The sequence below is a fragment of the Apus apus genome, chromosome 15 (assembly GCF_020740795.1).
Source record: "Apus apus isolate bApuApu2 chromosome 15, bApuApu2.pri.cur, whole genome shotgun sequence".
Classification (NCBI taxonomy): Eukaryota; Metazoa; Chordata; class Aves; order Apodiformes; family Apodidae; genus Apus; species Apus apus.
In genome coordinates, this window is record NC_067296.1 from 14,093,451 (window position 1) to 14,121,421 (window position 27,971).

General features: G+C 47.8%; 1 protein-coding gene across 1 annotated transcript; it reads right to left on the reverse strand.

The window, feature by feature from the left end:
• Positions 1–1,154: 1,154 nt before the first annotated feature.
• PRPF6 (pre-mRNA processing factor 6) lies at positions 1,155–26,072 on the reverse strand. The gene is made up of 21 exons (XM_051633078.1): positions 25,910–26,072; positions 24,906–25,074; positions 24,323–24,441; positions 23,605–23,683; positions 22,662–22,838; positions 21,689–21,844; positions 20,935–21,029; positions 20,079–20,235; positions 19,717–19,879; positions 17,096–17,214; positions 15,934–16,152; positions 14,301–14,423; positions 13,382–13,503; positions 12,089–12,227; positions 10,976–11,095; positions 9,681–9,857; positions 8,672–8,805; positions 8,132–8,223; positions 6,447–6,561; positions 4,370–4,496; positions 1,155–3,572 (listed from the first exon to the last, which is right to left on the reverse strand). Exons 1-21 carry the CDS (start codon positions 25,978–25,980, stop codon positions 3,420–3,422), a joined length of 2,826 nt encoding a protein of 941 aa, XP_051489038.1. The 5' UTR covers positions 25,981–26,072; the 3' UTR covers positions 1,155–3,419.
• Positions 26,073–27,971: the final 1,899 nt, after the last annotated feature.

Sequence of the window (27,971 nt, forward strand, 5' to 3'; positions counted from 1 at the left end):
CCCTGCACCGCGTCCCGCTCCGCCGGGGCTCGTGGTTTGAACTTGGCTCCACGGTGGGAGGGGACGGGTCTGAGCGCCGCGGGGGGGACGGGACACGGCGGCCACACCGCCTGCCCAGCCCCGGCCCCGCGGGGGGAACGGTGCTGCCCCTCGGCCCCGGCATCGGCCGGGACCCCCCGGGCCAGCGGCTGCTGCCCCAGGCGAGAACCGAGGCTGGAGGTGGGAAAGAGGCAGCGAAGGCAGGGAGAGGGTGCTGAGGGGACGGGTCCTGCCGAAGGGTCAGGGTGGGAGAAGGACCCTCTTGCCCTGAAGAGCCCAAAGGGGCCGGCCGGTGACAGCACCCACGCTCTCGCCCCCTCGGAGATCCAAACTAACGCCGAGCGGGGCAGGAGGGAGGCAGAGCGGGGCAGGAGGGAGGCAGAGCGGGGCAGGAGGGAGGCAGAGCGGGGCAGGAGGGAGGCAGAGCGGGGCAGGAGGGAGGCAGAGCGGGGCAGGAGGGAGGCAGAGCGGGGCAGGAGGGAGGCAGAGCGGGGCAGGAGGGAGGCAGAGCGGGGCAGGAGGGAGGCAGAGCGGGGCAGGAGGGAGGCAGAGCGGGGCAGGAGGGAGGCAGAGCGGGGCAGGAGGGAGGCAGAGCGGGGCAGGAGGGAGGCAGAGCGGGGCAGGAGGGAGGCAGAGCGGGGCAGGAGGGAGGCAGAGCGGGGCAGGGGCTGCATTTCAGGCTGCAAAAGGTGCAGCCGGAGCCCAGGAACGCTGCAGCCCCGGGTTTCGATTTCTGTCAGCGCTTGTGGAGATTGCTATCAACCTGGACCCGCAGCCAGCGGCTGGTTAGCACTTAAAAACCACACACCACATCGGCAGAAGTGACAGCCCAGAGCGAGACCCCCAGAACGATGACATCGTGGGGCTCCCTGTGCTCTCAGCCAAAGCCCCCTCTTGTTCCACCCGAGTTTTGAACTGGAGCATCAAAGAAACCTGCCCTGACTCCGTTCCAATTGCTTTAGTACAGCAAAGCAACAGCACCCAGGCTGCACTGGGGAGGGGAGAGCATGTTTTAGTATAATAAATTAATAATCCAGCTCTTCTCAGCTTGGAAAAAATGTCCCTCCATGCAAAGGAGGCACCACAGCATACACAACATACCGCTGAAGACAGGACCCATATAACTTGTTTATTGAGCTCTACATATGCAGTTAAAATTTGTAGGTGCCATAATCCATTTCAAAACCACAAAGACATCTATAAACATTAGAAGACTCTAAGACTGATGAAACCTTTTAGCTAAAACCAAAACAAACAACCCCAAACCCAAGGAATGTTCCCCACTGGGCCAGGGGAAGCTGCAAAGAGCAGGTGGAAAAAGGACATTAGTGCTGTGAGGGCACAGACTTCCTGATCAGTGGGGACATGTGCTGCATCTGGCTGGAGAGAGATGCTCCAAATACTGACACAAGTCAGGAATCTCTTCAGAAAAAAAAGCCATGGCATTGCAGTTGCAGCTGTCCTGCCCCATCCCAATCCACAGCCACCCGAGAGCACCACACGGCAGAGGAATTTAGGGACAACCAGCACTCAGCTTTCCTGAGCACATGCCTACACTAGGAAATGCTCCACTAACCCAGTCACTGTGTTCCCTTCCCAGAGAACCAGGATCCAGTCCCCATGTCCAAGCACTTGCACATCATGGAGGAAGAGCAAAAGCTACCTGAGGGGCACAGGGGGCTGAGGAAGGACAGCATGTGCTGGAAAATACTTTTTAGCACTTTTTATCCTGCAGTTTCTGGCTTGAAATCCTGGTCTAGCCATGTTCCGTTCCCACACATCTGCCCTGTTCTTTTCACAACAAAATAGTATTTCTGTTCTCCTTCCCCAGTTCCCCCCTCCTTTCCGTAAGCCCACACAAAAGAATGACGCCAGCAACGGCACGACATCCCCGAGCAAGAGCCTCTCCACACCTCTCACTCACCTCTGGGAAACTACAATTCCACGGGACAGGATCTAGACCCTCCTTAATGGAGCTGCAGCTCCACACCCTTTCACCAGGTATGCAAGAGAGAGCACAAGTTTCCGTTACAAACCCCAAAGAAAAACAGGCTTTTGCCTCAAAACCAACCGTTTCTACCTCAGTTCAATGACAGGCTCCTCACCCTTGTTGGCAAAAGGCTGTAGGACAGCTTGGAGTATCCACCCCTGGCAGACAGATTCCCAGAGTGGTGGGAGCCTGATAAGTTCAAAGGTTTCTGCTATCAGACCCGCTCTTCCCAGTCAAAGGGCAAGACCACAATTCAAGGAGAGCGTAAGGAAACAAAAAAACAAGCTGTATTTTATACACATTGTCCAAACAAGTGGCAAGGGGTTTTCTCCTCCAATTAAATACATTCCATAATGCACACACAGAGACCTGGATACTTTCACTATATCCTCACACATAAGACATCACAGATTTTCGTTCAGTGGTCACTAGAAAGTCAGGATTTTGAGAGTCAAAATAATACAGATCACAAGTGTAGAAAACTGAAGACAACTATTTATAAAGGGTCTCAAACACAAAGCTTTTCATGAATTTGCTTTTTTCCATCTGCACTTGAGGAGAGGCATCCCAAACATCCCAACTAAAAGCTGCTGCCACTGTAAAAGGACACAGGGTCTCAATGCCTCTAAATAAAGGTTGCTGGGTTTGTCTTGTTACTTTAAAATACCACTGTGCTAAATGAAATCAGGCACCTAAAAGAGTAAGGTTATACTATATACATTAAAAATTTGAGAAGGTCTCTAAAAAATATGCTCTTGAATTCCAGAAAATGCTCCATCTACTCAGGTTTGAGGAATACTCCCAGCTGTGCTGCTGCTTGCCAGCAGAGGAGACCAAGCTAAACCAGACTTGTGGCAAAAAACTAAAAACCAAACAAGGGGCCAGCCCAGGCCAGCCCTTCCCGTGGGCTGCTGGGCCCCTCCAAGGATATTCAGGGTCTCCAAACCATATCTGCTGACAAGGAACCAGCACCAGATGGGCCAAACACTAAAGAAACTGCACAAAGGGGGACAGGAGAGGATGGGAATACATGCTGGGGAGGAAAGCAGAGGGACTGCTACACATCAGAATCCACACAAGCGCTAATTAAAGCTTGTATTTACAGAGGGGATTCAGCATCAGAATGAAAATGCCGAGGCAGCTTCCCAAGGCTGCTTGTCTCTTCTATGTGACACCAGCTCAGATGTGTTGCAGGAGCTGATGACTGTGCTGTGTGAGCCAAGAGCAAAACCACTGGGAAGAGAGGGAATCAGCTTTTCTGTTTGGAAGAAAGATCTTTCCTATCACCACCCATCTCCTGTCCTCTGGGGTCTGTGCCACGGTCAGGACAAACACACCCAAAGCAGGGAAGCCCTACAGGGGTGACTCAGGCAGCTGAGGCCAGCATGCTCTAGAAGGTATTTTTAAGCTTGGCTGCCACAAGCACAAGAATCTCTCCAATCTTCTTCTGCCAATTCTCTATGTCCTTGGAGACATCACACCAGAGCTCCCCATGGCGAGGTTCAGCATTCTCACAGCGCTTCCTCACCTCCTCTTGTTGTTCCTATGAAGGAGAGAAACAAGTTTGCAAGTCTCTGAATGCCTTGGTTTGCCCCAGCACAGAGACAAAAATCTTAACAACTCCCTCCCTGGTGCAAACACTCTTCCAAAGCATATGGTGGGGTTTTTTGTTTTGTTATTTGTATTGGCTGCTTTTTTTAAAATGCAGTACAGAAGCCCAAGACAAAATTCAGAGGCAGCAACTCTCCTGCTTTGCTGAACAAAGTGGCCAAATGACAGTAAGAAGGTTTTGGCTACACCAGAGGAGTTGCAGCAGAAACTTCCTTTGCATTACCACCTGCACCAGATCTGTCAAGTGAGAGGTCTCTCTGAAGTTAGAAGAAAAATACTCCCATCATTTCAGTATTATCTGGCAGTAAAAAATGTCCTAAGAGATTATAACAGTCTGCTCCCTCTGACTGTGTTCACGTGCAACCTGTACTTGACACTTGTGAAGAAAAGGGACGAGTTACACAAACCCAGCATGGCAATTATAGGAAACTCTCCCACGAGAAAGCTTGCATTTTACAGAAGGAAGATTGATTTCACAGATTTCTGCATGAACTAACATGACTGTGGACAGCAAAGCAGCCTGAAAGACAGCTCAGCTAATGACAGAGCCTTTTAAAAACCACCACACAGGCCTGTTCATGCTCATTTCTGACCAGGCGTGACAGCTGAAGCCCCATCTGTGAGCCACACAGGCAGCAGCGGGGGCAGCGTGCTCAGCCCAGGGCTGCAGCAATCCCTGGGACTGGGGAACCAGCATCAGCCAGGGATTCCTGCTCCCAACACACTCACCTCTGTACCATGCTGAAGCTCAAATTTGTAAAAGAAAGCCCAGGCATCCCCCAGGTCAGAGTCGATCTTCACTGTTCGGTGGAACCACTCTCTGGCCTTGGTTATTTTCCGCTCGCTCCAGAACAGCCTGTTGAGAGAGGCAGGAGGCAACAGAGCCTCACAGGAAAGTGGCAACCCACAAGCACTCCAAGGCTCTACAGATATTCCCATTCTTTCCTCTCCCAAGAAGGGAAGAGCAGATTTTGCAGGCATCTGCTGACTGTCCTTCCCCTCAGAAAGACCAAGAGGACCATCCAGGGTGTTCTCCTCACTCTCCCCCCAGCACAGCAGGTTCACTTTGCCCCAGACAGACCCACTGAGAAGGCAAACATTACTCTCTCCAAGCTCAACCTTTGCTAACTCCATTGCTCAACCTTGCTGTTCCAGACTTGGTGTAGACAGAATCACATACCTACATCAATTTCCCTTCCACCAATACATTAATATTTCAAGGTGATTTAGCATCTAACAATTAACTAATTTCTAAAAGCTGGAGATGGCACATGCCCTCCCAGAGCCACAGCCATGTGTGGTCACAGGTTCACACCCATGAGGGACGACCAATCTTGTCAGCTCCACAAGGAAGGGCCAGCAAGTCAGATTCCATGCTCAGCTCCCAGCCTGGCACCCAGCCCACCTGCTGCCAGCTCATGAAGCTGCTTGTGAATTCTGAGATTCCTCCCCAGTAATTAACCAGCTGAGTCAATAGTCTCCTGGTTTCACTCCTTTGCATTAAAGAGTTCATTTGAACCAGTAAAGGTCTTTATCAAATCAAACAGCCATCCCTCATAAAAAGCTTAGGCAGTCATAAAATTATACAGCTTATGTAATTGTTTTTAAGCCCTGTAATACTCTTGATTGTCCCGTGTTAAGTAAACTGTGATTTAAAAGAGCATGAAGGATGACAGCAGAGGCTCAGCACCTGCAGGCAGTGGCCATTTCCAGCAAGGCATTTAACAAAAGTTTTTCCCAGGTGTGACACTGGCATTGCTGTACTTACACACAAGTGGTGAGGAGAGATGGAAACTGTTTGTGTTGGGATTAGCTGCTAAACTCTGTGAGGCTGCACCAGGAGGAGCCTGGAAGCAGTTTCCATAAAGCAAAAATTTAACACTTTTCTCACTTGCTGCTCAAGCTGAACAAGTCAGCTGTCATTATCTGGCAGAACGCAGTGTTGCAGTCACTGGAGTGTATCCTACAGTTTTCTTTGGCTTATGAAGAAGTTGTGAAAGAATTGAGCAATGGTTTGGGCAAAAGACTTCTTGCATTAACCTCTTCTGGTATTCACCAAGGAAGAAAATGTTTGTTGCAACTACAATGGCTGTAGAGCCACTGGCACATCTGATCAGATAGGATATGGTGTGAGTCAATTCTAACAGGGGTTTTTCACACTGGAAGCCTCACAGTTCCTAGATGATCTTCCCATTTCAGAGAAGAAAGCTACAGTATGGCTGGTAGTCTGGATTCCAGGAAGGGCCATTACTGAAGGAAACTGACAACAGAAATTCAGGAGGGAAAAAGAATACAGCAGCACAGAATCTAGCCCAGGGTTAAAAAAAAAAAAGTCTGACAGAATCTAGGACAGACAGAAAAGATGAAGAACACACAGCCACATTAAAAAAATGAGAAATGAGCAAAAATGGTCCCTATTTTCACAAATACTTAAAACATATCCTAAAAACACGTAACCAATCCCAGTTCACCTGAAAGCACTGAAATCCCTTCCAAGGGCCAGGAAGAGTAATTTGCAGAGTGCCAATGCCCAGTACTGGGAAAGGACTCCGTGTGACTGGGCTGTTGTCTCTGTCAGTCCCAGGCCCAGCAGAAGAGCCTGAGGGCAGGTTGACATCCCCTGCTTTGAATTACAGGAGAGATTTGCAGTTACTAGGTGACAGCTTGAGAGCTGTTACTTGCTTTGGGGCTTATTAGAGCTGCTGCAGCCAGGATCACAGGTCATGCCTGAGTGCAATGTTTCATCTTGGCTGCAGCCACACAAAGACATGAGTGGTTTTTTATTCCACCAAGGGCAGGAACTCACTTGGCCACAGCCAACAGGACATGTGGGTCATGTTCACACTTCTTGAGAGCATCCACGCTCTTGGTCTTCCGTTGCGGTCGTGCCTCAAGGAAAATTGCCTCTGACCACAGGATTCCTTAATCAAGTCAAGGAGGAGGGTTAGTTAGTGTATTTCTGAGATTAACCCTCCCCATCCTGTCACCAGCCCAGTGCTCTCTAATACAAGCAGCACTGCTGCCCCCACCCAGGTGCTGGTCCATGCCCCAGCAGCCTCATTCCAGATCACTCTTCCTGCATGGAATCTTCCTTCAGTACTCAAGTTTTTGCCACCACGTGCAGCACACTGGACCTTCTGCTCTGAAGGCCTCTGTACCACCACCCTGCTGCAGCTTCAGAACTGCTGTGTGCCAACCCAGAGCTCCAGCTTCCAGAGGAGACACTGCAAGCAGTGAAGAGGGGAGGGCAAATCAGCATTTCAAAAGTCAAATATTCCAATTTGTCTGAATGGGAAATGGCAGTGGCAGAAGCTGTCCCAGAAGGTGCAAAGTACACCACTTGGAAAGTGCCCCAAGGGTGCCAGAGAACACCAATCTTATTGATGCTGGCTCTTCACACAGACAATGAAGGACAGAGAAGGCCCAGGAAAGCTGGGTTTAATCCCTGCTTCCAAAAGCCAGAAAGGAAATATGCTCAGAGGAGCATGAAATCTTCAGCTTCTCATGTCAGCCAACCATACCTGTTGATCTCTTCAAAGCAAAGCCTGACAGCTCCTGTCTGCCAGGACTCTATCAAAGCACTCCTGCTTCCCACAGACTGAACCACAGGAACACACCCAGGCTTTGCTGACTGCGGTCACAGGACCAGAACTCTTCTCTTCTTGCTCTTAGACTTAGGGTCAAGCCACATTTTTCAGGCCTTTATGTTCAAGCCCACTGACAACACAAACACCATTGTATTTCAATTTTACTCTCTGTGCAGCCTGCCCACATCAGCCATAAACAACTGGGAACCAATTCAGCAATCCCTGGACACAAGTCTCTGGTTTGTGTGACTGTAGGTGTCCAACATGCAAATTTCTGCAGGCTTTATCCTGCTTTGGAGGGTTTTAGAGTAGAGTTGGAAGCAATTCTATTTCAACACAACCTGAGATCCTGCTGTCCATTTCCATAGCAACAGGCAGATTCTGTACAAAGGCCTGTGGTGGCAAACACTCATTAGGTCATTGACAAAACAAAGTGGGACTTGGGTGGTATTGCTTTGTTGACCCACTCACATGGTGAGCAGCTTGCAAGGAGTTTATCGTGTCATAAAATGTCAGTTAATTCCCAATTATTTCACTGGGTCTTAAGCATCCACCAATTAAACACCTTTCAAACCCAAGCCTGAAGGCAAGCTGGAAAGACTTGCCCTGCAGCAGACTATGACATTTTGTCATTATGTGACATCTTCTCTCCAAAGATGTCCACATGTTTAAATAATTAAGTCTTCCCACAGTTCTGTCAAAAAACAGGGAAGCATTATGCACTTTCTCCTCCCATCCCAAGAGGCAAATGTTTCCGCTGCTGGTTAGAACCGATTGCCTTACAGTACACAGCCTATTAGCCTTTTCTTACATCAATTCAAATGATCAAAAACCAGGACTAGGCAGTGTCTTTTTCATTTGGACAAAACCACCATGTTTAGGATAGAAATGAGATCCAGCTCACCTGAGTTGGGGCATTCCTGCAATGCCTTGGCCATCAGGGTGTTTGCAATGTTCTTCAGCCCAGCTCTGTACTCCAGTCGCACAGACTCCAACCTGGCAAAGACACTCAGTGATAATTATAACAAATTCACTGTGTGGAAACAAACAGCAAGTCACATAAAGGTCACTGGAAATTGTAAAGATCTGTCCATATTCTGAGTACCTGTAGGCAACTGATATGATCTCATTCCTCTGTCTAAAATTAAACATCATCTTTATTCTATAATGGGCTAGCAAGATATCAGAAATGCAAGGTCCTTGGGGTTTCATGCTCTCTGCACTACAAATACCAGTAAGGAAATAACTAGTCCCCAACTCCTTAGAGTAGCTACATAGCAGGCAAGATCACCAAAGCACTTCTGGTATTCAGTAGAAGTTGCTAGTTCAGAGGAAACTTGAAGATGGGTATGGTCCTAAGTTCCAGGCTCAAATGGCTGAGAAGATGTCAAAGAAGGCCTATTGGCTTTGTAGCCCAAATTCAGTTCCTCTCCAGACAACTCACCAGAGATCTGGATTCTTTGGATTCTTTAGGCGAGACTTTTCCAAGATGGCTCTTGCTCTAGTCAGCTGCCCAACCTTTTCCTCCAGCCTGGACAGCAAAAGCCACAGGGGTATGGAATGGGGACACTTTTTCAACTGTATTAAAACAATAATAGTATGGTAATATGTAGATTTGGAAAAAAAAACAAAACACAACAACACAAAAGACAGAACAAAAAATTACAAAACAACAAACATCTTCTAACTCCTACAGAAAATAACTTCCCTTCCTACAACCTCCTGGAGAGTTTAGAAGAGACAAAGTTGATGACACTGCTCAAATTTCTCCTAGTTAGTCCTACAGCACAAAGCAGTACAGAAGTTTCTCCCATAGCCAAAGCAGTCAGGTAGGTAACTGTGACTGAGCTATCCCAGTAGCAAGAGAAAGAATACACATCCTTAATACCACATTACAACTTGTGCTCTGTCTGCAAAAGGAGAGCTCTTACACACAACCAAACCACAGCAACAGAGCCTCCTGCCTTTGAAGCCAGGGAAGTCATTAGGACAGGGACAATGGCAGAAACCTGCTTCCATGCTCTTCCTAGCTGAGGACTTTCTGAAGAATCACACCCAAGGACACCCATTACCATTTTAAAGAGACGAGTGCTCTGTAGGCCACCCCCTCTTATGGCCTGTCCTAGAGCTAGTAGTTAGGAGGCTTTTCTTGTAAGAGTTCTGCTTTTAGTCTTTACAGGTCTTAGAGAACTATTGTACAATTATTTGTCTCCTACCAGTGAGGAGCCAAGCACACAGCAAACTCTATCAAGCAAGAAAGTGAATTTCTGGGTAAGAGAAATCCTTGCTGCTTATTTCCAGGACCTAGGTTTTTTTGTTTGTTACTGTTTTAATCAATGACAGAACAGAAATAATCTCTCCATAGGTCTGGGACAGAGTCTTCTCCATTTTGATTCATAGGCATCTCTCCATGCCAGGAGCACAAAGCAAACCTGCAGCAACATACTTCTTACCCCTTGGTTATAAGCCTCCCGTGCTTTCTCTGCCAGCTCCTTTTGTTCCTCAATTTGTCCCTTCATCATCCACAGTTTGGGGAAGTCCTCATAGTGCTTCAGGGCTTCCTCACAAAGCTCCTGGGCTGCAGCAATGTTCCCAAGTACCCATTCTAACTTCACAGACTTCATGAAGACCTGAAAAGGAACCAGTTGTTTATCACCAGCAGCCACTGAAAAGCCACAAGTCTGTCAGTGCAGTGGGTTCCCACTTCCATACACTCATTATAATGTTAGTGATTAGCTACAGTTTAAAGTAAAAATAAAACAAAACAGGGTTAAATAATAGTGGGAACACATAACAATAAGGTAAATGCAAACATTAAAGGAGTTGGACCAGCATCCTCAATCTGTATCTTACCTACTAACACAGAACTGACATTTGTATAGTATTTGTAGCAAAAGCATAGCTTGAAGAGCACAGTCAATTAACAAATTGGAGCCTGCTTCATCAACACAATCTGATCTCCTTACATGCAAGCTACCAAGACCACCTGGCTTCAAGTTGTCCTGCTAATTACAAACTGGTACATACATTTTGCTGCCCCAAATGCCTTAATTTTGGCTACACATGGAAGTTACAGCTGTGAAAAATACATCATAGACCAACCATTTCACTCCTCCTTTGATCCCCATCCTCCACATTCCCAAACTCCCCCAACCATGACTCCACAAGAGAGGCATCAAGTCTGAGACCAGAGCTTCAGCCCCAGCTGGAGAGAAGCTCCCTGACTGCCAAAAGAGGAAGAGGACAGCGCAAAAGATCTGGGATGAAGCACAAATTCGGCAGGGGGGAACCGAGCTCCTTTTACTTGCACAAGTCAAAATGATTCTGTAAGAACAGCTGAAGATTGACGAAGTTTATCATCCCAGAAGTAACTCCAGAGACAAACAAGAGTGTAACTTTAAACAACAAACTCCAGAGCTGTCCTTAGCGCAGCCCACAGGAGCGAGGAAGCGTTTTCTCCCTTTTTTCCAAGACACACTTTTATGCAACACGGACATTACACAAACAGCTGCAAACTGGGAATTTCCTGACTTTTGCCATTTGTCTCAAAAAAAAAAAAATCCTTCACCCTAGCTTTTTTTTTTTTGTTCTGTTTTTCCCATCGTGCCACAACCGGGTGTCGCAATTGGCCGGAGCTGAGGGCAGGGGCCCAGGCGGGCACGGAGCTGCAGGAACTCCTCCTTCCGCCTCAACTCCCCCAGGGCCAAGAGAGGGCTGAGCTCCCCCCCCAGCCCTCACACAGCCTTACCCTTGCAGTGGGGGCACTGCTTCGAGCCTTTGCCAGCAGCCTCCTTGCTCTTTCATACTCATTGTTCTCTGACTCCAGCTTCACGGCAGCCAGCCAGATCTCCTCGCTGTTGGGGTTGGCCTGCGAGAACAGAAAATGACAGACAAATGCACCCAGTGAATCAACAGCAGATTTAATCCTTCGTTTGATCCAGATTAAAATTGAAATCAGAGCTTTGTCAATCCACAGTAGGATTTTATTTTTTTTTTTCCCCCCCTGCTCAAGCTCCTCCCAATCTTCTCTGACCTTTGAAGTTTATAGAAATTCTCCAAAACAGATGCAGAGCAAAGATGTATGTCAGTTTAGAGCTTGGATGCTTCTCAATTGTTGAAAAGCATTAAATGCTTCATCCTCTGAACTTCCAGTTTAAATACTGAAAAGATCACAGGGTCTGACACAATGAGACCCTCATTTTATTATCCCCGAGCAGAAAAAACTGAAGCTTGAATTCCCAGCTGAGGTCTGTGAAAGCTCCTCCAATAAAAGTCATTTCAGTGGCAACCATGTCAAGGCGACTTCAGGATGGTAACAAAAAGCATCAAGAACAGATTTAGGAAGTATCTTTCACCTTCCTTCTCAGAATCTGTCATTTGGGTTTGCTATGACTTAGTTTTTCAGTCTTAGAGTCAGAACTGTAGCCCTCTGTCCATCTTTCTTTCAGCATCCAGCAGACCTTTCCCTTCATTTTGTTGTGGATTAGTGGGTTTGCTCCAAGCTGTAAGTCATGCTGTAACCTCATTAATTGGAGCAGACCATTACCCTTCTTACTGAAGAGATAGGCTACCCAAGGCAAGGGAATCGTGAGCCATGGCTGGGGTTGGTGGGAGCCATGGTTGTAAAATTAATGGTTTGTGAACTAAGAAACTGGTGTGGTGCTCTTGGAAGAGCAGCAATACACTCTTGCTTCCAGTTTGCCATTTACAGGAGAACATGCTGCCACGTGAAACAATCCAAGAAGAGCAGAAGCCCACACCACTTTGAATGGCAGCAGGAATCAGGTGTTGACAGAAAAAGCCTGCTCTGTGTTCTGTACCAGTTGTACTTAACACCAGCACACAAGTCTAACACACCCACCTGGAAAGCCAGGGCCAAAATGCTTCTGGCTGCTGGCACATCTCCTGCCAGCCACTTGGATTTGGCTCCCATGAGCCACAGCACCTCTGCTTTGGGACAGTGAGCAACAGCTCTCTGCAAAAGAGCCTCCAAGGATTCTCTGAGACAAGAAAGAGCAAGTTAGTGTCACTCAAAAAGCTGCCAAAGGCAAGTGAGCTCTCACACACCGTTCCCACTATCGCTCCATGTTATAAATATCGTTGCAAAGTCCAACGTTGTAAACCTTGATAAGTTGTTTCATAACAAGGAAAGGGTGGGGTCTTTTTTCACCAGGGTTCTGAAATCAGCACTGGACAAACGGCTCATTGTTCAGACACCTTGGTTTGATAGCTTCTGTGGAAAGACCCTGCACACCAACAGCTCCTTTGTCTTGGAAGGAGCCATTTTTCTTAACAGACATTAGTAGAAACTGAGACAGGAAGTTTTTCAGCATGATGAGATGGGAAGCTGGCTTCATCCTACTGATTTTTTTTTTCTCTGGAAAATAAACGTGCCAGGTAGAAAAAGGGGCTCAAAAGCCAACTACTGTGGGGAAACATGGGAGGACAGTATCAAAAGCAAACACATACTTGTTTAAAAATAAAACAAAAAACCCACCAAGAAGCCCAAAAAACTTGAGTGGGGCAGAATTCCTCATCTGCAGCCACTTCCACACGATAGCCATGTTGGCTTTAGTGTGCAGGATTCCACGTATAGAAGTGCTCAACTGAACAGATTATGTGCTTTATTCTAAACTTCGGGCAGAAAGTTTCAAATGTGTACAGCTTTATACATTTTTTTTTAAAAAAAAAGAGGCCTGAGCTGTGGCAGCATAACACCAATCTAACACCTTCAGTCTGTTTAATCAAAATGCCAGAGATGCTCAGACACCTGCAGTGATGAACTAGTTTATCTATGAAAGTTAAACACATGCTGTATTTCTAGGTGATTTGATGCTCCTATTTTTTTCTAGAAATGCCTTCCCAAAGATGACTCTCCCTACCTTGCCTATTTCCAACTATTTTTACCAAGTGATCTCTCTTGCCAAAGAGCTTTTTATGACTTCATAAAAAACAAACATGTTCTGGCCACAACCATAACAAAGGAGGTCAGACCTGCAGACAACGCCAGCAAGTTTCCACCAGCTGAACCAACTCTGCACGTGCAACATGCCACCTCAGAGCTGATCTTGCAGCTTTTCCTCCTCCCCAATTTACCACCCTGTAAGAAGGATGAACCCCCCCGAGCCAGCCCAGGGTTTTGCAGCACACATACCTGGTCCCATGGTTCTTCTCAAAGTAGGCAGCTCGAAGCCACACGCTCTTCTTGCTGGGGAAAACTTGCAAGGCATAGGCATAAATGGCTCGGGCACACTCCAGAGCATTGTGAGCAACACACTAAAGGGAAAGAGAGCAGAACCAGGGCACTTCAGGGCTGCACTGAAACCAAGGGCAAGAAAGGATGACACATGCATCATTCAACACAGGACTTGGCAGCTCACGAATCAGGGCATTTTATACAACACAACAGTTAGCAGCTGCTTTTCAAAGGAAAGCTTTAAAAGGAAGGAAACTTTCAAGCTATCCTCTCTCAGAGCACTAGTATCTCTGGCCTTTCACTGGGACTGACACAGGCCAGCTTGAAACATTAGTAAGGCACTGGAAACACTCATGTTTGCACTTGGTTTTGGTTTTTTTACAGGCAAATCTATAAGCACCACAGCATATGCCCCCTCCTGCTGAAAGCCCAACTCAAGGCCAGTGAAGTGATCACTTCTTGTGCTAAAATAGTTTTTAGTGCATGTTCAAACTACTCCCCTAAAGCAAAGAAACCCTGGTAAAACTTTTACTCACTCCCCTGTCCAGTCTTACATTAACTCTTGAGCTACAATGCTCACAGCTTGAAATTCAACTTCCAGTTCCTTTGACCAGACCTCAATCTCTGTTGCTGTCACACACACAAACCCAAATAAAAAACGCCAGCAAACAATCTTAGTATAAATTCAAATCTGCACAAAGCTCCATGATCCAATAACCTGCTGAGAGGCAGACTGGCCAAATGCAGGCAGGTGTTGTGGGAATCACATCCACTTTCACTGATAAAAAAATGTCATTGCCCAGGGTCCAGTTCAATTTCCCCCAACTAAAAAACCCACAAAACCAAAAAGCAAAACCAGGATCACAGCTGGACATACACTGTCTGCATCTTCCATCCAGGTGTGCTTCCGATCTTCCTCCTCAATCCCAATCCCAATCACAGCTCGCATGATTGCCTGGCACGTGGCCACACTTCCAGCTTTATCACACTCCTCGGCATCCTGGAAACAAGAGTAAAGCTCAGCTCACATCAAGAGATCAGCACAAGAAGTCAGATTCTGCAAGAGCAACTCCTCATGTGCAACCTGAGACATCGTGGGTCACTGCCACGTGAAAAATACCTTGTTACTCAAATGTATCTTGGGACTAACCAGTGAGCTACACCACTAAGGTGCTGTAGATGGAGTGACCTTTCCAGTTGGAAAGGCCTCCTCTTACAGCCCCACTGACCTGCCCTGGGCCAAGAGGGACCTGACCAATAGAAAAATACAAGAATTTAAGAAGGAATAATTGTAACATCAAAGCTACTTACCTTCTTTCAGCTTTGGGTTTGCTAAGTCTCAGTAAGGGCTAAGCAGTACCTAAATTTAACAAATACACCCTTAATGACTGTGAAGCTAAAGGGGCAAAGGTCCTTTCACCAGAGCCCCTATGGAAAAGTGGGGGTTTCTGACACTGAAGCATCTGAAGAGCCAAGTGTGTCTTGCTTAGACTTGTTAAAAAGATCTGCTCAGGTAACAAATGAGAAGGAACTCGAGAAGACAATGATGCAGAAGCTGTGGTGGTGTTTTTCTTTTAAGAAGAAGTTGGAATTAACTTTTAATTGTTCTACTGCTGTAAAGAAAGTGATAATTCTTCCAGATGGTAACAAGGACACCCATTTAACACTACATACTTTGCTCATTATCAATAATCTTCAGCAGAGTGCCAAGAACGTTCTGCTGCCTTGACTAAGTGATTTTAGCAGTAAATTGGTTTAAAGATTTATGCTTAAACAAAGCACAGTACACACAGAAGGAAAAAGGTTCTTTTAACCTGAACATCAAGCATTTAGATGGCTACAGTTTGACGCGTGTCAGTTACTAGAAGGACTCAAGCACCACAGCTTTCCAACGTGACCAGAACTCTGGAAATTTCTACAACTTTTTGCTGCTTTTCTAGCACAGAAGATCAAAAATCCGACAGCCTGCAATGAACCTGCAGAGAGGTGATGTTTTTATAAACATCACTGAACATCACAGTTCCATCTGCCAGCTTTGACTGCTGCACACAGCCTCAGGACTACAAGCCAAGGAAGGACTAACAGAATATTTCCTGCCTGCTGCACACACACTGTTTGTGTTGACCTCTTACAACCCTACCTGACAAAGGCTTCTTTGGCAAACAAACCTCTGAAGCCAAAAGAGACATATGCAAAAAATACACAAATCCTTCACTGGAGGCTTAAAGCCTCTGTCCTACTTAAGGCAGCAGCTGCTTCAACTTGAAGCTGGTCATCTTCCAAAGACTGAATTAACCCAGACATTCCTCAGCCCAACACACACCTTGGTAGCCCAGAGTGTCACCCAACTATGGCTTTAGCTCTCCTCAGCTTTTTGGTCTCACCTTTTGTATCTTCACCATGATCTCCACTAGTGCAGTCACTCTGTCCCACAACATTTTGCACCAACAGCCTTCAAACCAGAACTTGAAGAGTTCACCTGGGGTTTCTAACCCAGACCCAGCAATTACCTGTATCCACTGCTCCCTGTTGATCTCCACCCCGTTAGCCCGAAGAGAAGTGATGGCTCTGTCGATGATTTTCTCCACCATCTGGGTGTTTCCATTGGCTTCCTCCAGCTTGGCAGCAGTGATCCAGATGTGACGATCTGTCGGAATGTTCTCCCGGGCTTTGTTGAGGACTTTACGAGCGTTCTCATAGGTCTCCAGCCTGGCCAGCGCGAGCCACAGCTGCGGAAAACAGGATGGATCTGAGATGGGAACCAGCAGATGACAAGGCCGCCGTGCGGTGGTGGCAGCCCAAAGACAGAAGCAGCTTTATGCTGCTTGCTACTGGCTGGCAATTGTCCTCAAGCAGCATAAGCAGGCTGCAGAGAGCAATGGAGAAACAGCAGAAGGAGCCCACTGCTGTCCTTCAAGCTCAATCCTAAGGGATCCCCCTCCACCTGCTGGGCTGCTGCGCTCACCCCTCTGTTCATGTCACCTTCCAAACAGATGACTATCACACTCTGGTTCAGCACTTCAGAGAGGAGCAACGTTGGGTTAGATTTTAGATGGGATTGGAACTAGATGATTGCTCCTGGGGAGATTCTGATTGGACACAAGAGGTAAATTTTTCACCATGAGGACAATCAAGCATTGAAATAGTCTCCCAAGTGGTGGATTCTCCCACATTGGACAGTTTCAAGTCTCAGCTTGACAGGGTGCTAAGCCACCTCATATAAACTGTAGTAGTACCTAGAAAGGTTGGACCAGATGATCCTTGAGGTCCCTTCCAACCTGGCATTCTATGATTCTATGATCTTTAAGGTCCCTTTGACACTTAACCATTCTCTGATTCCCCAGGCTATATGTATGCTTGTTTCCACAACTGTGGAGGCACTGAATGTGAACACGGATGTGGCTAATTGGCTGCAGCAGGCACAGCAGTGCACTGGCATAACTAACCTAGCAATTACATGGAAAAATGAGGCATATAATGACCACCAGACAATTAATTCTGGCAAAAAAAAAAAATGCACAGTCCACTACTCATCACATCCTTCTCACTGTGGCATAACGTGGCAGAAAACTCACACTGCACTCACTCTGCCTCTTTTGTTTTCCAAAGCTCTGCTGCCAACCTGCAGTGGTGTGTAAGGGGGTTGCTTTGTTTTACTTTTTAGAAACTTACTTCCACACTGGTTGGGCAACACTCCACAGCTCTGCTCAGCATGATCCTGGCATCCTCAGGTTCCTCCAGCTCCACAGCTGCTTTCCACAGACGCACCGAATTTGGAACATGCTCAAGGGCTAGAGGGGCAAAAAGAGTTCTGTCAATCATGACAAAGCAGTTTACTAAAATTAATTGGGTTTTTTTGGTTTTTTTTTTTAAACATTAGCTATTAAAGTCTTTGTCCTATTCCAGATGAAATTTCCTGAAAGAGGGAGGGAAGGGAGGGAACTGTACTTAGCTTAGCTCTTGCTTCAACAAAGAGAACTTAACATCAGAAAATAAAAAAACTTACTTCATTATTTTAATTGGAAACAGGTTTTGGAGAGCCAAGGGCTTTTTCCCCTCTACAAGCTGGAATTGCAACCTCTTCATAAAACACCTAGCAGGACAAAGCCTCCAGTCTCAGCAAGTGAGCACACTGGCTTCATCCTGGCTCAAACCAGGACAAAGATCTCCAAAATTGGGTAGCATAATCATGCTGGGTCTCCCTTGATAGAAAAGGAGGATCTTCAATACTAATAACAAAACCTTGCTCCTTAGATGTTAAAACTGTCCCCTCACAACATAGCTTTCCTGTAAGCATCTCCTGACAGCTTAATGGATCCCAGTGTAGCTTCCCAAGAAGTTGCTGGCCCGCTGTACAAAAATAAAACCGGATGCATAAACGCTTAAAGGTATTGCTGGTGCTAACACCCTGAGAGCCACTGAACCCCCAGTGTTCTTCCAGCAATCCAACACGGGCTCCATCTAATTAAGAGTCTTTGTGGCTTCTTGAATCTTGTCCAAGAGCTAGCTACTACTAACAGAAACTGCATTCTCTGCAGAACGTCCTAGATGAGCTGTCTGAAACACTCAAGTCTAAACAACAGCTTTCCTCAGCCTGTCTTTTCATAACCTTGTATTTTGAAGTGACATTGAGAAACTGAAGGGTTTTTTTAAGCCTTTTGTCACTACAGCTTACACCACAGACTACCAGTATTAGCTGCATTGCAGTAGTGGTTTCATTGCTTCCATGGTGATCGTACACAAACATGCTCCAGCAGCAGAGGACTGAGCACATCCTTGAGCAGAACTGCAGGGAAGAGAACAGGCTTCCAAACCTACTCTGAAACCAGCCAAGCTTCCAAGCAAGGCTGTTCCTTTAAGTGTTCCTGCTCAGGCAGAGGCACAATGCTGAGCCTCCACTACAGAGTACAGCCCAGCTCCACAGAAATGCTCACAGCATTTACCAGTGGTGGGCCCTGAGGATTTCACAGAATATTAGGGGTTGCAAGGGACCTCTGAAGATGATCAAGTCCAACCCCCCTGAGGCATTAACCATTTCTCCTTGAGCCTGCAGCAGCAGCAGATTTTTCCAAAGCATTCCAAGTGAATAATATCAGCCTGCAAGAGCTGACAGCATCCCTCAGCAGGACAGAACACGTTTCCATAGACAGAGCATTTGATTTGTACACCTCAAGATGTGTATTAAACACTGGGCTTGCTGGCTCTCCAGGTCCAGCTGGGTGGTAGGAACACACACAGCCAGCACATGAGAGAAACACACGATGGAAGACCTCACTGACATCACCTGGCAGTCAGTTTTGTTTTAGGATAATGGGTTATAACTGCCACTTAAGGATGTATATACCAAAAGCTCCAAGCACCGTATCACTGGTGTTCCCTGGGGAGCAGAGGAGCCCTGGGAAGCTGTTAACAGGGAGAAACCCAAAAGAGACTGACAAGGCATGCTCCATGCTCGGTGTCAAGTGATTAAGCAGATGGCTCCAAAAACTGAAAGAAGAAATTATGCTCTCTGCAAATACAATGTTTAAAGCAAAAATCAGTACTTAATGCACAAGTCCCTGCACTCACAATTATGCTCTTTTACTTGAGCTGGATTGGAAATCTGTCTCTGCTCATATAAAAATGTTTTTCTGTTCAGCATCTATTATTGTTCTTGAGGACACAGGGTCATAGGAGAGATGCTTCACAGCACACTGCCTTGCTTAGTCAATGAAAGCTAAAAAAGCTACTGAAGAGCTAATATCTGAACTTTCCCAACTTCAAGCCCAGGAACCTTGAAGTGCCTTTCATCCACAAGAGGCCAGCTCACCAGACACGTACAATTTTACATCCAACAGCAAGAGACAGAAGGGAATTTAGTTCCTTTGAAGCCAAGCCATCCAATACTGCAGACTGCCTCACAGAGATTTAGTAAATGTATTAAATCCAGACCCTTTTCCCTGTCTAGATTAAAGTCAGGAGATATAACTGACAGAATTCAATAGTCAGAAAGGATCTAATCTCTACTGATACAGGCACAGTAACTTAAAGTGATCAAGAAATGAACACTATGAACCTGCAGGGCAGACCTGGGATCAGGGCAGCAAAACAAGCTGCTGTTACAAGCAATGCTGTTTGGAAAAGATGGTAACTCCACAAAAGAGAAAAACTCCCGCATACAACAACAGATGGAAGGCTTCACGTAGAGAGAAGCTGTCTGTCCTTAAACTTAGGGATGTCTTAACATCTGAACAACTTCCAACACAACACAGAGGGAGACCCAGCCTCTGCTCCCTGCCCTGCAGAACTCTCACCTTTCCTCAGGACACGTTTCTTGGCCCGGATGTCTGTCTCCAGCTCTGCAGCTCTGATATAGATCCGGACAGACTGGGGCAGGTGGCGGACAGCCTGGGCCACCACGGCCTTGGCTGTGTCCCCAGGCTGAAGCCTGGCAGCTTCTAACCAAACATCTTCACTCTGTCAGGAAAACAAAATATCTTCCTTCATATCAGAACAATAACTTTAGCTTGGAGCTAAATATGTGTTCTGCTAGCCCTGCAGACAATGAAGCTGAATTAGATGTAGCCTGATACAGGCTTAACAGAGATGCTGCTGCTCGTAACCACAACCTCTCTACTACCCTGCAGGATCAGATGGGAAGCAAAGCAATCCTGACCTTGGGGCACATCTCTGTCCCTTTCATGATGAGGTTTCGAGCCACTTGCAGTTTGCCAGTGACCTCCTCCAGGCGGGCTGATGCTATCCAGGCTGGAGGATGATGAGGATTGGTCTCTCGTACAGATTTCAGGAGCAAACGAGCTTTCTTGATATCACTAAAGGAAGAGAAAAGACAGGAGAAATATTTTCAGTGAGCTAGCAAAAAGCTCTCCTGGATAAGCAAGTGCTTCACAGCCACACACAGATGCACAGTAACTGTGACCCCAAACTGGTGACAAATGACATGCCACCAAAACAAGCTTACAAATAGACATTAACACAGCAAGATCTCTGCGAAAACTGGTTAAGTATGAGTTAGATTTTTTTGGAATTACAGCTGGGCACTTCCTATTGAAGGCTGATAATCACAAGCATTGATTTCAGTCAAGTATCAGCATCAACATCTGAACACACTGCTTTGACTTAAATGGCAATTCTTTATGAAGCCACTGCCAAACCCCAGGTTAAAGAGGTTTTCAGAGGTGGTCGATCAAGCCTAAGTTAGCAGTACAGGAGCATAATTAACCACGTTATTTCCTGGCCCACACACTCCCATCACTCTGGCCTGTCAGTCCAGGGACAGGATAGAAACACTCCCCACAAGTGATGCATCCAAGTCAGATGCTAAACACACAAGCTGCAAGCCTAGGGCAGCTCTCATCTTACAGGAATTCATCCTCAAAAACTCACCTGGCATCTGTTACAAATTAAATCCCAGCTGAAAGCCACCCACCCATTGAATACAGATTTCCATTGATATGCAGGATCACAGCCATTACTAAGAGGATAAACGATTTAATCCTTCTTAAACTTACTTGATATCTCCTCCATGTGTCGGAATCATGGAATTCAAGTCTGTCAAATATCCCTTGGGGTCCACCACAGTCTGGCCACTCACAGAGTCCGACACCTGGGAAAAGTCAAGTCAGCACAACTGAAACGGCCACTCAGAGCCCCCCCATCTGCCTGCATGCACCACAGGCTGGAAAAACCACTGCTGCTGAACAGGAAAATCCTAGACATTTATCTGGAAGGTTAATGGAAGAATCCAGAGAAGGAAGAAAACATAAAGCCTTGCTTATTATTGCAGAAAACAAGCAGCTTGGCTTCCAGCCACCACAAGGTCTTGCAGCCCTGCCAGCTGAAATCCATTGTTTAGTTCAAGCCAGATTTAGATGGGAAAACCAATGAGAAGGAAAAGAAGCCAGCAACAATTTAAAAGCACTATTTTTCAGCATTTTGTACTGCATCCCTCAACAGGATAAAGAGATTATTTCCATAGTGAAATTACCAGTGCTGTTTGCCTGAAGTTCACCTCTGGTATAACAGGGCAGCCTGCTCTGCCAGACTGACCAAGAATTCCAGGGAAGAACTATTATTCAGGAAATTTAGTGTTTTCTATTAGTGTTGAGAGCATGAATTTTAGGGAGGAGGAGAAGAACATTATTTCACAGCTGAGCTTCTAACACCCAAGAGAATGAAAGACTTTTCTAAAACCATATCTTAAATAGCAGCACAAAACTAACTCTGGGTAAACCTGTGACAGATCCTGCCTTCCCACATCCTTACCTGGCTTAGCCTCATATCCATCAAGGTGTTCCTGGCTTGGCCAATCTTCCTCATATCCAATTCACCTGTCCCAGGTGTCATTAAGCCTGGTGTCATTCCTCCTGGGTATGGAGTATTCAAGCCGCCTGGATACGGAGTGTTCAATCCACCAAATTGCTAAACACAAGAGAAATTCATGCCTAAAAATCTCTCCTGAGATTGCAAAAATAATTGGCTGATCTGCACTTCTCCAGTGGCTACCGGGCAGAGACACCAAATCCCACAGGTCCCTCTGAAATGGTGGCTTCCCTGGATAACAAAGACACTTCTCACACAGGTTTTGCAAATCCATAGGCAATTATGCAGGTTTAGTGAAGTCAGTGAAATACCTGACAGGAAAGTGAGAAATCTGAGCACAAATATCTAAACTCAGGGTATCTAAACAAGAATATCTACCAAGTTGTCCCATGGATGTCTGTGCCAACTCAGGGCCAGCCAGCTCCTTCTGGAACTGCAGGACCATAGCAGCAATGGAACAACAAGCTAAATTACTTAATTTCCAGTTGACAATCAGGCAAATAATTTTTTACACAATTGCTCCAGGACTGAGCAAACCATGAGGTTAAACTGCACTCTATCTTCTTGTCAGAACAGAAACACACGCTGGTTATGCTCAGCAAAACCCATCAGCACCATTTTGCAACCAGAGGAAAAAGAGAATAAACAATTTATTCCGTTTTCAACACAAGAGCCAGGCTGTCCCTGCCTGTCCTCAAGGTTTCTCTGACCACGGGTGTGCACTGGGAGACTCCAGCCAGCACAGGAGCTTCACATCCAGCAGTTCTTTTGTCAGACTCACCAACTACCACCTTTTTGGTCAAATATTTTTGGGTTGTTTTCCCCCCTCCAATGCCAGTGCTGACGGCAGAGGTTAACCCTTGTCTCTAAGCACAAAGTACAGACCCTATCCCCAGCAGCTCTGCCCTGTGCTCACCGTCTGGCGGGGATCCACAGTGGTGTGGTTCTCCCCTGACTGCAGATGCTTTGCAAAGAAGCTGTCGGGAACAGGCGTCAGCTTCTCGTAGCGGGGGTTCCTCTGGCGCTTGTTCCTGGCATCTCCCACCTCTGGGATACTCAGCCACTCTTCCTCTGTCACCTCCGCCAGCTTCCGCTGTCAGGACACAAGCTCTCATCATTATTTGCTGCAGATCTGGTTTTAACTGCTCTTACTCCTTAAGAGATTTCTTTTTCTTGAAAGAATTTGGAGCAATTGAAGACTTTTCTAACCAGATTTTTCTAATCCAGTGCACAGAATAATTTGATGCATTTCACTAGAATTTGGTTTTAGTCCAGATTGAGATTTCAAATCATGTTTGTTATTAAACTCAGTGCTACAAATACATTCAGATTATATTCAGATTAATACCTGCAGCATTGATGTTTTTTATGACTAGTCATTAAACAATAGCTTAAACATTTTATTTAAAAGAAGACTTAAGAGTCAGATCCTGCTCAGTTACCTTTTCAATGCCAAAAAGTGATCAGTCCCTCACAGACAGCAGCACAGCACCCTCTCAGGAGCTGATGTGAAGCCACAATAAGCCACAGAACAAAAGCCTAGGATCAAAATCTGCACCACTTCCCCCATGCTGGGCATCCACAAGTGCTCAACAAGCAGAATCCCTGTATTCTCCTGTATCCCTACCAAGCATTTGTATTCCTTATTTTATTTGTTGTTTGGATTTTTTTACTTTTATTTCATTTTGTGCGGTTTTTTTATTTGCATTTCCTTATTTTTCCAACAGAAAGTCATTCTAATCCAGAGAAAAACAAAGCACTTGTTTGTTAACACACGAAATCTGGGCAATGCAGAACGTGCACCCACCTCCTGGGTGCCACAGGGATGAAAGTCACATTTCAGGCAGATTTTTCCTTACCTTCAAGTCCGAGAACTGCTGCTGGATTTTGGGCCGTTCCATCCGGTATTTCTCTATTTCCTCTTTTTCTCGTTGTTCCCTGAGGAAAAGCAGCACTGGGGTTATGCCCAAAGCAACACTGGGCACATCTTTAAGTTGGTGTGAGAGAAGAACGTGTTTGATCAGAGCTGAGGCTCAAAAAAAAAAAAAAAAAAAAGCATCTTCTCCAAGCTTAGATCATCATCACCTCGAGAGGGATGTCTTCCCAAATAAGACACCACTGTCACGGAAACTCAGATGTCTCCAGCCAAGTGAACATCAGTGATTAACATCCTCTTACCCACAGAGCAGAGTGACTTTAACCAGTTCAACAACACTTCCCAGTTCACAAGACACCCACATTACCTGACTTTTCTAACCATTTCCAGTGGGAGGTGTCAGAGCCCCAGCCACTCAGCATCCCTCTGCACACTCTTCAGGACCTACAGGGCACCTTCACTGACCTACACTGAAGCAATTCAACTGCACCAACTCTTGGAGCAAGTTGTGCAAACTACCCATTGTCCTTAAAACCTGGAGCCAGGGAGCTGAAGGAAGAGCATTAACACCATTAAAAACTGCTTCTGCAACAGACCCAGCAGACATAGATAAATTCTGACCTAGAAAGTGGGAGAGGCAGAGGAAAACTCTGAAACACTAACTAGAAAACAGCCCAAGCCAGAGTTGTAACTTCTCCTACCTTCTCTCTTTCCTGCGTTCATCCATCCTCTTATCCAGAGCTGCATAAATAGCATCTGCCTCCTCATCATCCTTCTCATAGGGGCCACTTGAGAACAGGCTCCCAGCGTATCCATTGAACTAAGGATTTGGGGAGAGAGCAGGGAAAAAAAAAGAGGAAAACAATTTTAAAAAGCAGTATCCTCAGCTAAAGAGGAGGTTTCAGAGAAAGGGATTAGGAAGCTGAAGGACTTGAGAGAGACTTTTTACCAGGGTCTGTAGTGATAGGATGAGGGGGAATGGTTTTAAGCTGGAAGAGGAGAGATTGAGGTGAGACATCAGGAATTCTTGACTGTGAAGGCAGTGAGACACTGGAACAGGCTGCACAGGGAAGCTGTGGACACCTCATCCCTGGAAGTGTTGAGGGCCAGGTTGGATAGGACTTGGAGCAACCTGGTCTAGTGGGAGGTGTCCCTGCCCTGTCCCGAGGGTTGGGACTAGATGATCTTTTAGGTCCCTTCCAACCCAAACCATCCCACGATTCTAAGAAGACTCCTCTTTCACTTGAGAAAAAAACACCCTTAGGATGATGCAAATCTCATCACCTCATCGTAATTGGTGTCGTTCAGATCTTCATCATCATCATCAGCTGTCTGGTTCTTCTTCATCTGATCCCCCACCGTCCTCTTCCCGGGCGGCGCGTGCCGATCGTCCACGGGGTCGTTGGCGTCCCGGGCAGGCCCGATGTCCGAGCGGGTGGTGAAGCCTGTGGCTCTGGTGACAAACCAGGGGACAGCAACTCAGCACCCCGAGGCCTCACGGCTGCACTTGGGACACCCAGCTTCCCACTGCCATGCCCCTCACCCCCCTGCTGGCAGGTGCACTGCTGCTTCCTACTCCTAGATCTGATTTCCAGCATCTGCAGCTCAGCTCTCCAGGAATAGATGGAACAGGGACCAAGAGAAGGCTCCAAGGAGACCTCAGAGCACCTTCCAGGGCCTGGAGGGGCTACAGGAAAGCTGGGGAGGGACTTGGGACAAGGGCTTGTCGTAAGAGGACAAGGGGCAATAGATTAAACCCCGAAGAGAAGAGATTCAGGTGGCACATTAGGGGGAAGTTCTTCCCCGGGCACAGCTGATGGAACCACCCCAGCCTGAGGGCACCAACACATCAAACAACTCACACTCAGCACAGGGCAACTCCTGGCGCCCACCCCCCACCAAACCCTCCCCTTCACTGCTCCCACCACAGACACACCCAGATTTAGCTATTTTTAAGAAGCCCCCGCGTACACACACGGTTATAAAACCAGGAGGGACACAACCCCCTGGCAGCCAAGGGAGCCTGAAGCTCCCAGGAACCCATCCCCGGCGCCAGCCCCGCGTTCTCGATACAAAGCCGCCCACGCCAGCACGAGCAGGGACCACCGCGCAGCAACAGCACCTGAGCGGCCGCGCCAGGCCTCGGCCCGCCCCGAGGAAACAGACGGAGCAGAGCGCGCCGGGCAGGCACATAACGGGGCCCCAGGGCGCCCCGAGGCCCGGCGAGCGGGGCAGGGGGGCCCGGGAGGCCTCGCTGGGCCCTGAGGGGAGCGCGGGCGGAGCCTCACCCGCGGCCCAGCCCCGGCACGTAGCCCAGGGGCGCGGGCATGCCCAGGAACGGCTTCTTCTTCTTGTTCATGGCGCCGGTGAAGGCGGTGGCGAAGCGGGGCCGAGGACAGGACCGAGAGCGGAGCCGAGACCGACGGACCCGCCGGGAGGAACGACAGCGGAAGCGGCGTCTAAATCAGGCGGGGCTGCACGGCACTTCCGGGCAGGCAGGGAGAGCAAAGCGCCCCCTGGCGCCGCGGAGGTTCCAGGGGAGGGTTGTGAGCCCTGTGCGCATGCGCAGAGCCCCGAGCCGCCAGGTGGGCGCGTTAATTAGCACCGCGAGCCCCGCCCCTTTGCACCTGCAATTAGCGCGGCGGGGGCTGCGCGAGGGGCTCTGCCTGCAGCGGGGGCTGATGATGGGAATGCTGTGCTTCCATGGCTTTTAAAACGGGTGGCTATTATCATCATCATCATCATTATTATTATTATTACTGTCATTATCAGCATCATCTCGCGGGAGCAAGAAGGATGTGAAGGTTTGGGGACTGCCCCCAGCCCCCTCCCAGCCCTTGCCAGCTTTCCCAGCTCCAAACTGGGAGCAGAAAGCAGCGGGAGTACAGCCCGCCCCGTCCCGCAGGTGCTGCCCGGCAGCCCGGGCTGCAGAAGAGAAATGAATGAATCGCTTTTGCCGAACGCTTGGGGTGCTGGAGCAGGGAGGGAGGCTGCAGCGCCCTGGCTTTCCTGGTTGGGCAGCCTGGAGCAAGGGCAAAGCCCATGGGAGCACCCCCAGCTCCAGGGAGGGGTGTGGGACCCCCTGATCCTGCGGGGTTCAGTGCTGGGAGAAGGGCTGCTCAGCTCTCACCAGCAGCTTTCATCATGGGGCTAAGAGAAGGTGACACTGTCCCTGTAAGTCTGGCCTCCTGGGAATGCCAGGGGGTTCTGGAGCTCTGCAACCTCCTCAGCTGAGCTCCGGGAGGTCAAAGAGACCAAATTCAGCCCCGGGCACCTTCCCACCCTCAGACACCGTGGCCCCTGCTGAACTCCTGAACGTGGTGATGATCACTTGGATCTCAGACATGGAAGTGTGAGGAAAGACTAAACCAGGGGCTTGTTTTTAATCCCTGTCGGCTCAGCTGCTAAATTAACACTTTTGGAGCCTGTTCTCACTTGATTATCACCTCGTGCCGTGAAATCCTCTGAAGACAGGATGTCCTACTTAGAGAAATCAACTCTGCATTAGGTGAATACACTTCCTGAAATTGTAATTAGTCCCGTGAATGATGCAGAGGGGCCCTGAGGACATGTCTGCAGCATCTGCTCCCCCCTGTGCACCGAGCTGAGCCCCAGGGAGCATTGTCTGAGCCAGCATGAGGCAGGCACTGAGGTCCCACCACAGCTGGGAGGGCACGAAGGGCCTTTGAATGTCTCCCCTGAAGCCATGTCAGATCTCAGAGACAATTAGCAGAGGCTGCTCGGGGTCCCCACCCTCGCCAATCAAGAGAGTTGGCATCAGCTGGAGGTTTGCTGGGAATAATCCCCAGGTGGCAGAGCTGAAGGGCAGGGCCTGCTCACCAGCAGCAGGCTGATGATGCTGCTGCCCAACACCTGCTTCACAAACACCTTCTAATTCGCACGTGTGTGAAGACAAGAGCTCATGGAGATGGAGCAACATTTTCCAAAGTGCTCAGTGCAGGTGGCTGAGGGGATTGGAGAGGGTCCCCATGTCCAGGGGACCCTGTGGTCCTGCCCACCACTGCTAGTCCATCTCCAATGTGCCAGCTGTCAGTAAACCTGCCCCAGTCCCTGCTGCCTCTGGTCTTCTTTACCCTGGAGCAACAGGCTTGGATTTGTGGGGCTTTGGTGCCATTCCACCCATGGGCAGGATAAGGCATGAGGGTGAAGGTGATAAAGTTGAAGATGGAGGCCTGGTAAGCATCCCCCAAAACACCTGGGCTCCCAGTTGCTTCCCAGTTCTGTAATTTCCCACCACTTCTGCTCTCCCTGTGTCCCCTGCACCCCCTTCCATGGCTCCTGCCTCAGAACAGGTGTCGCTTCCCCCCTCCTGTTTCCCAGGCCCAGGCT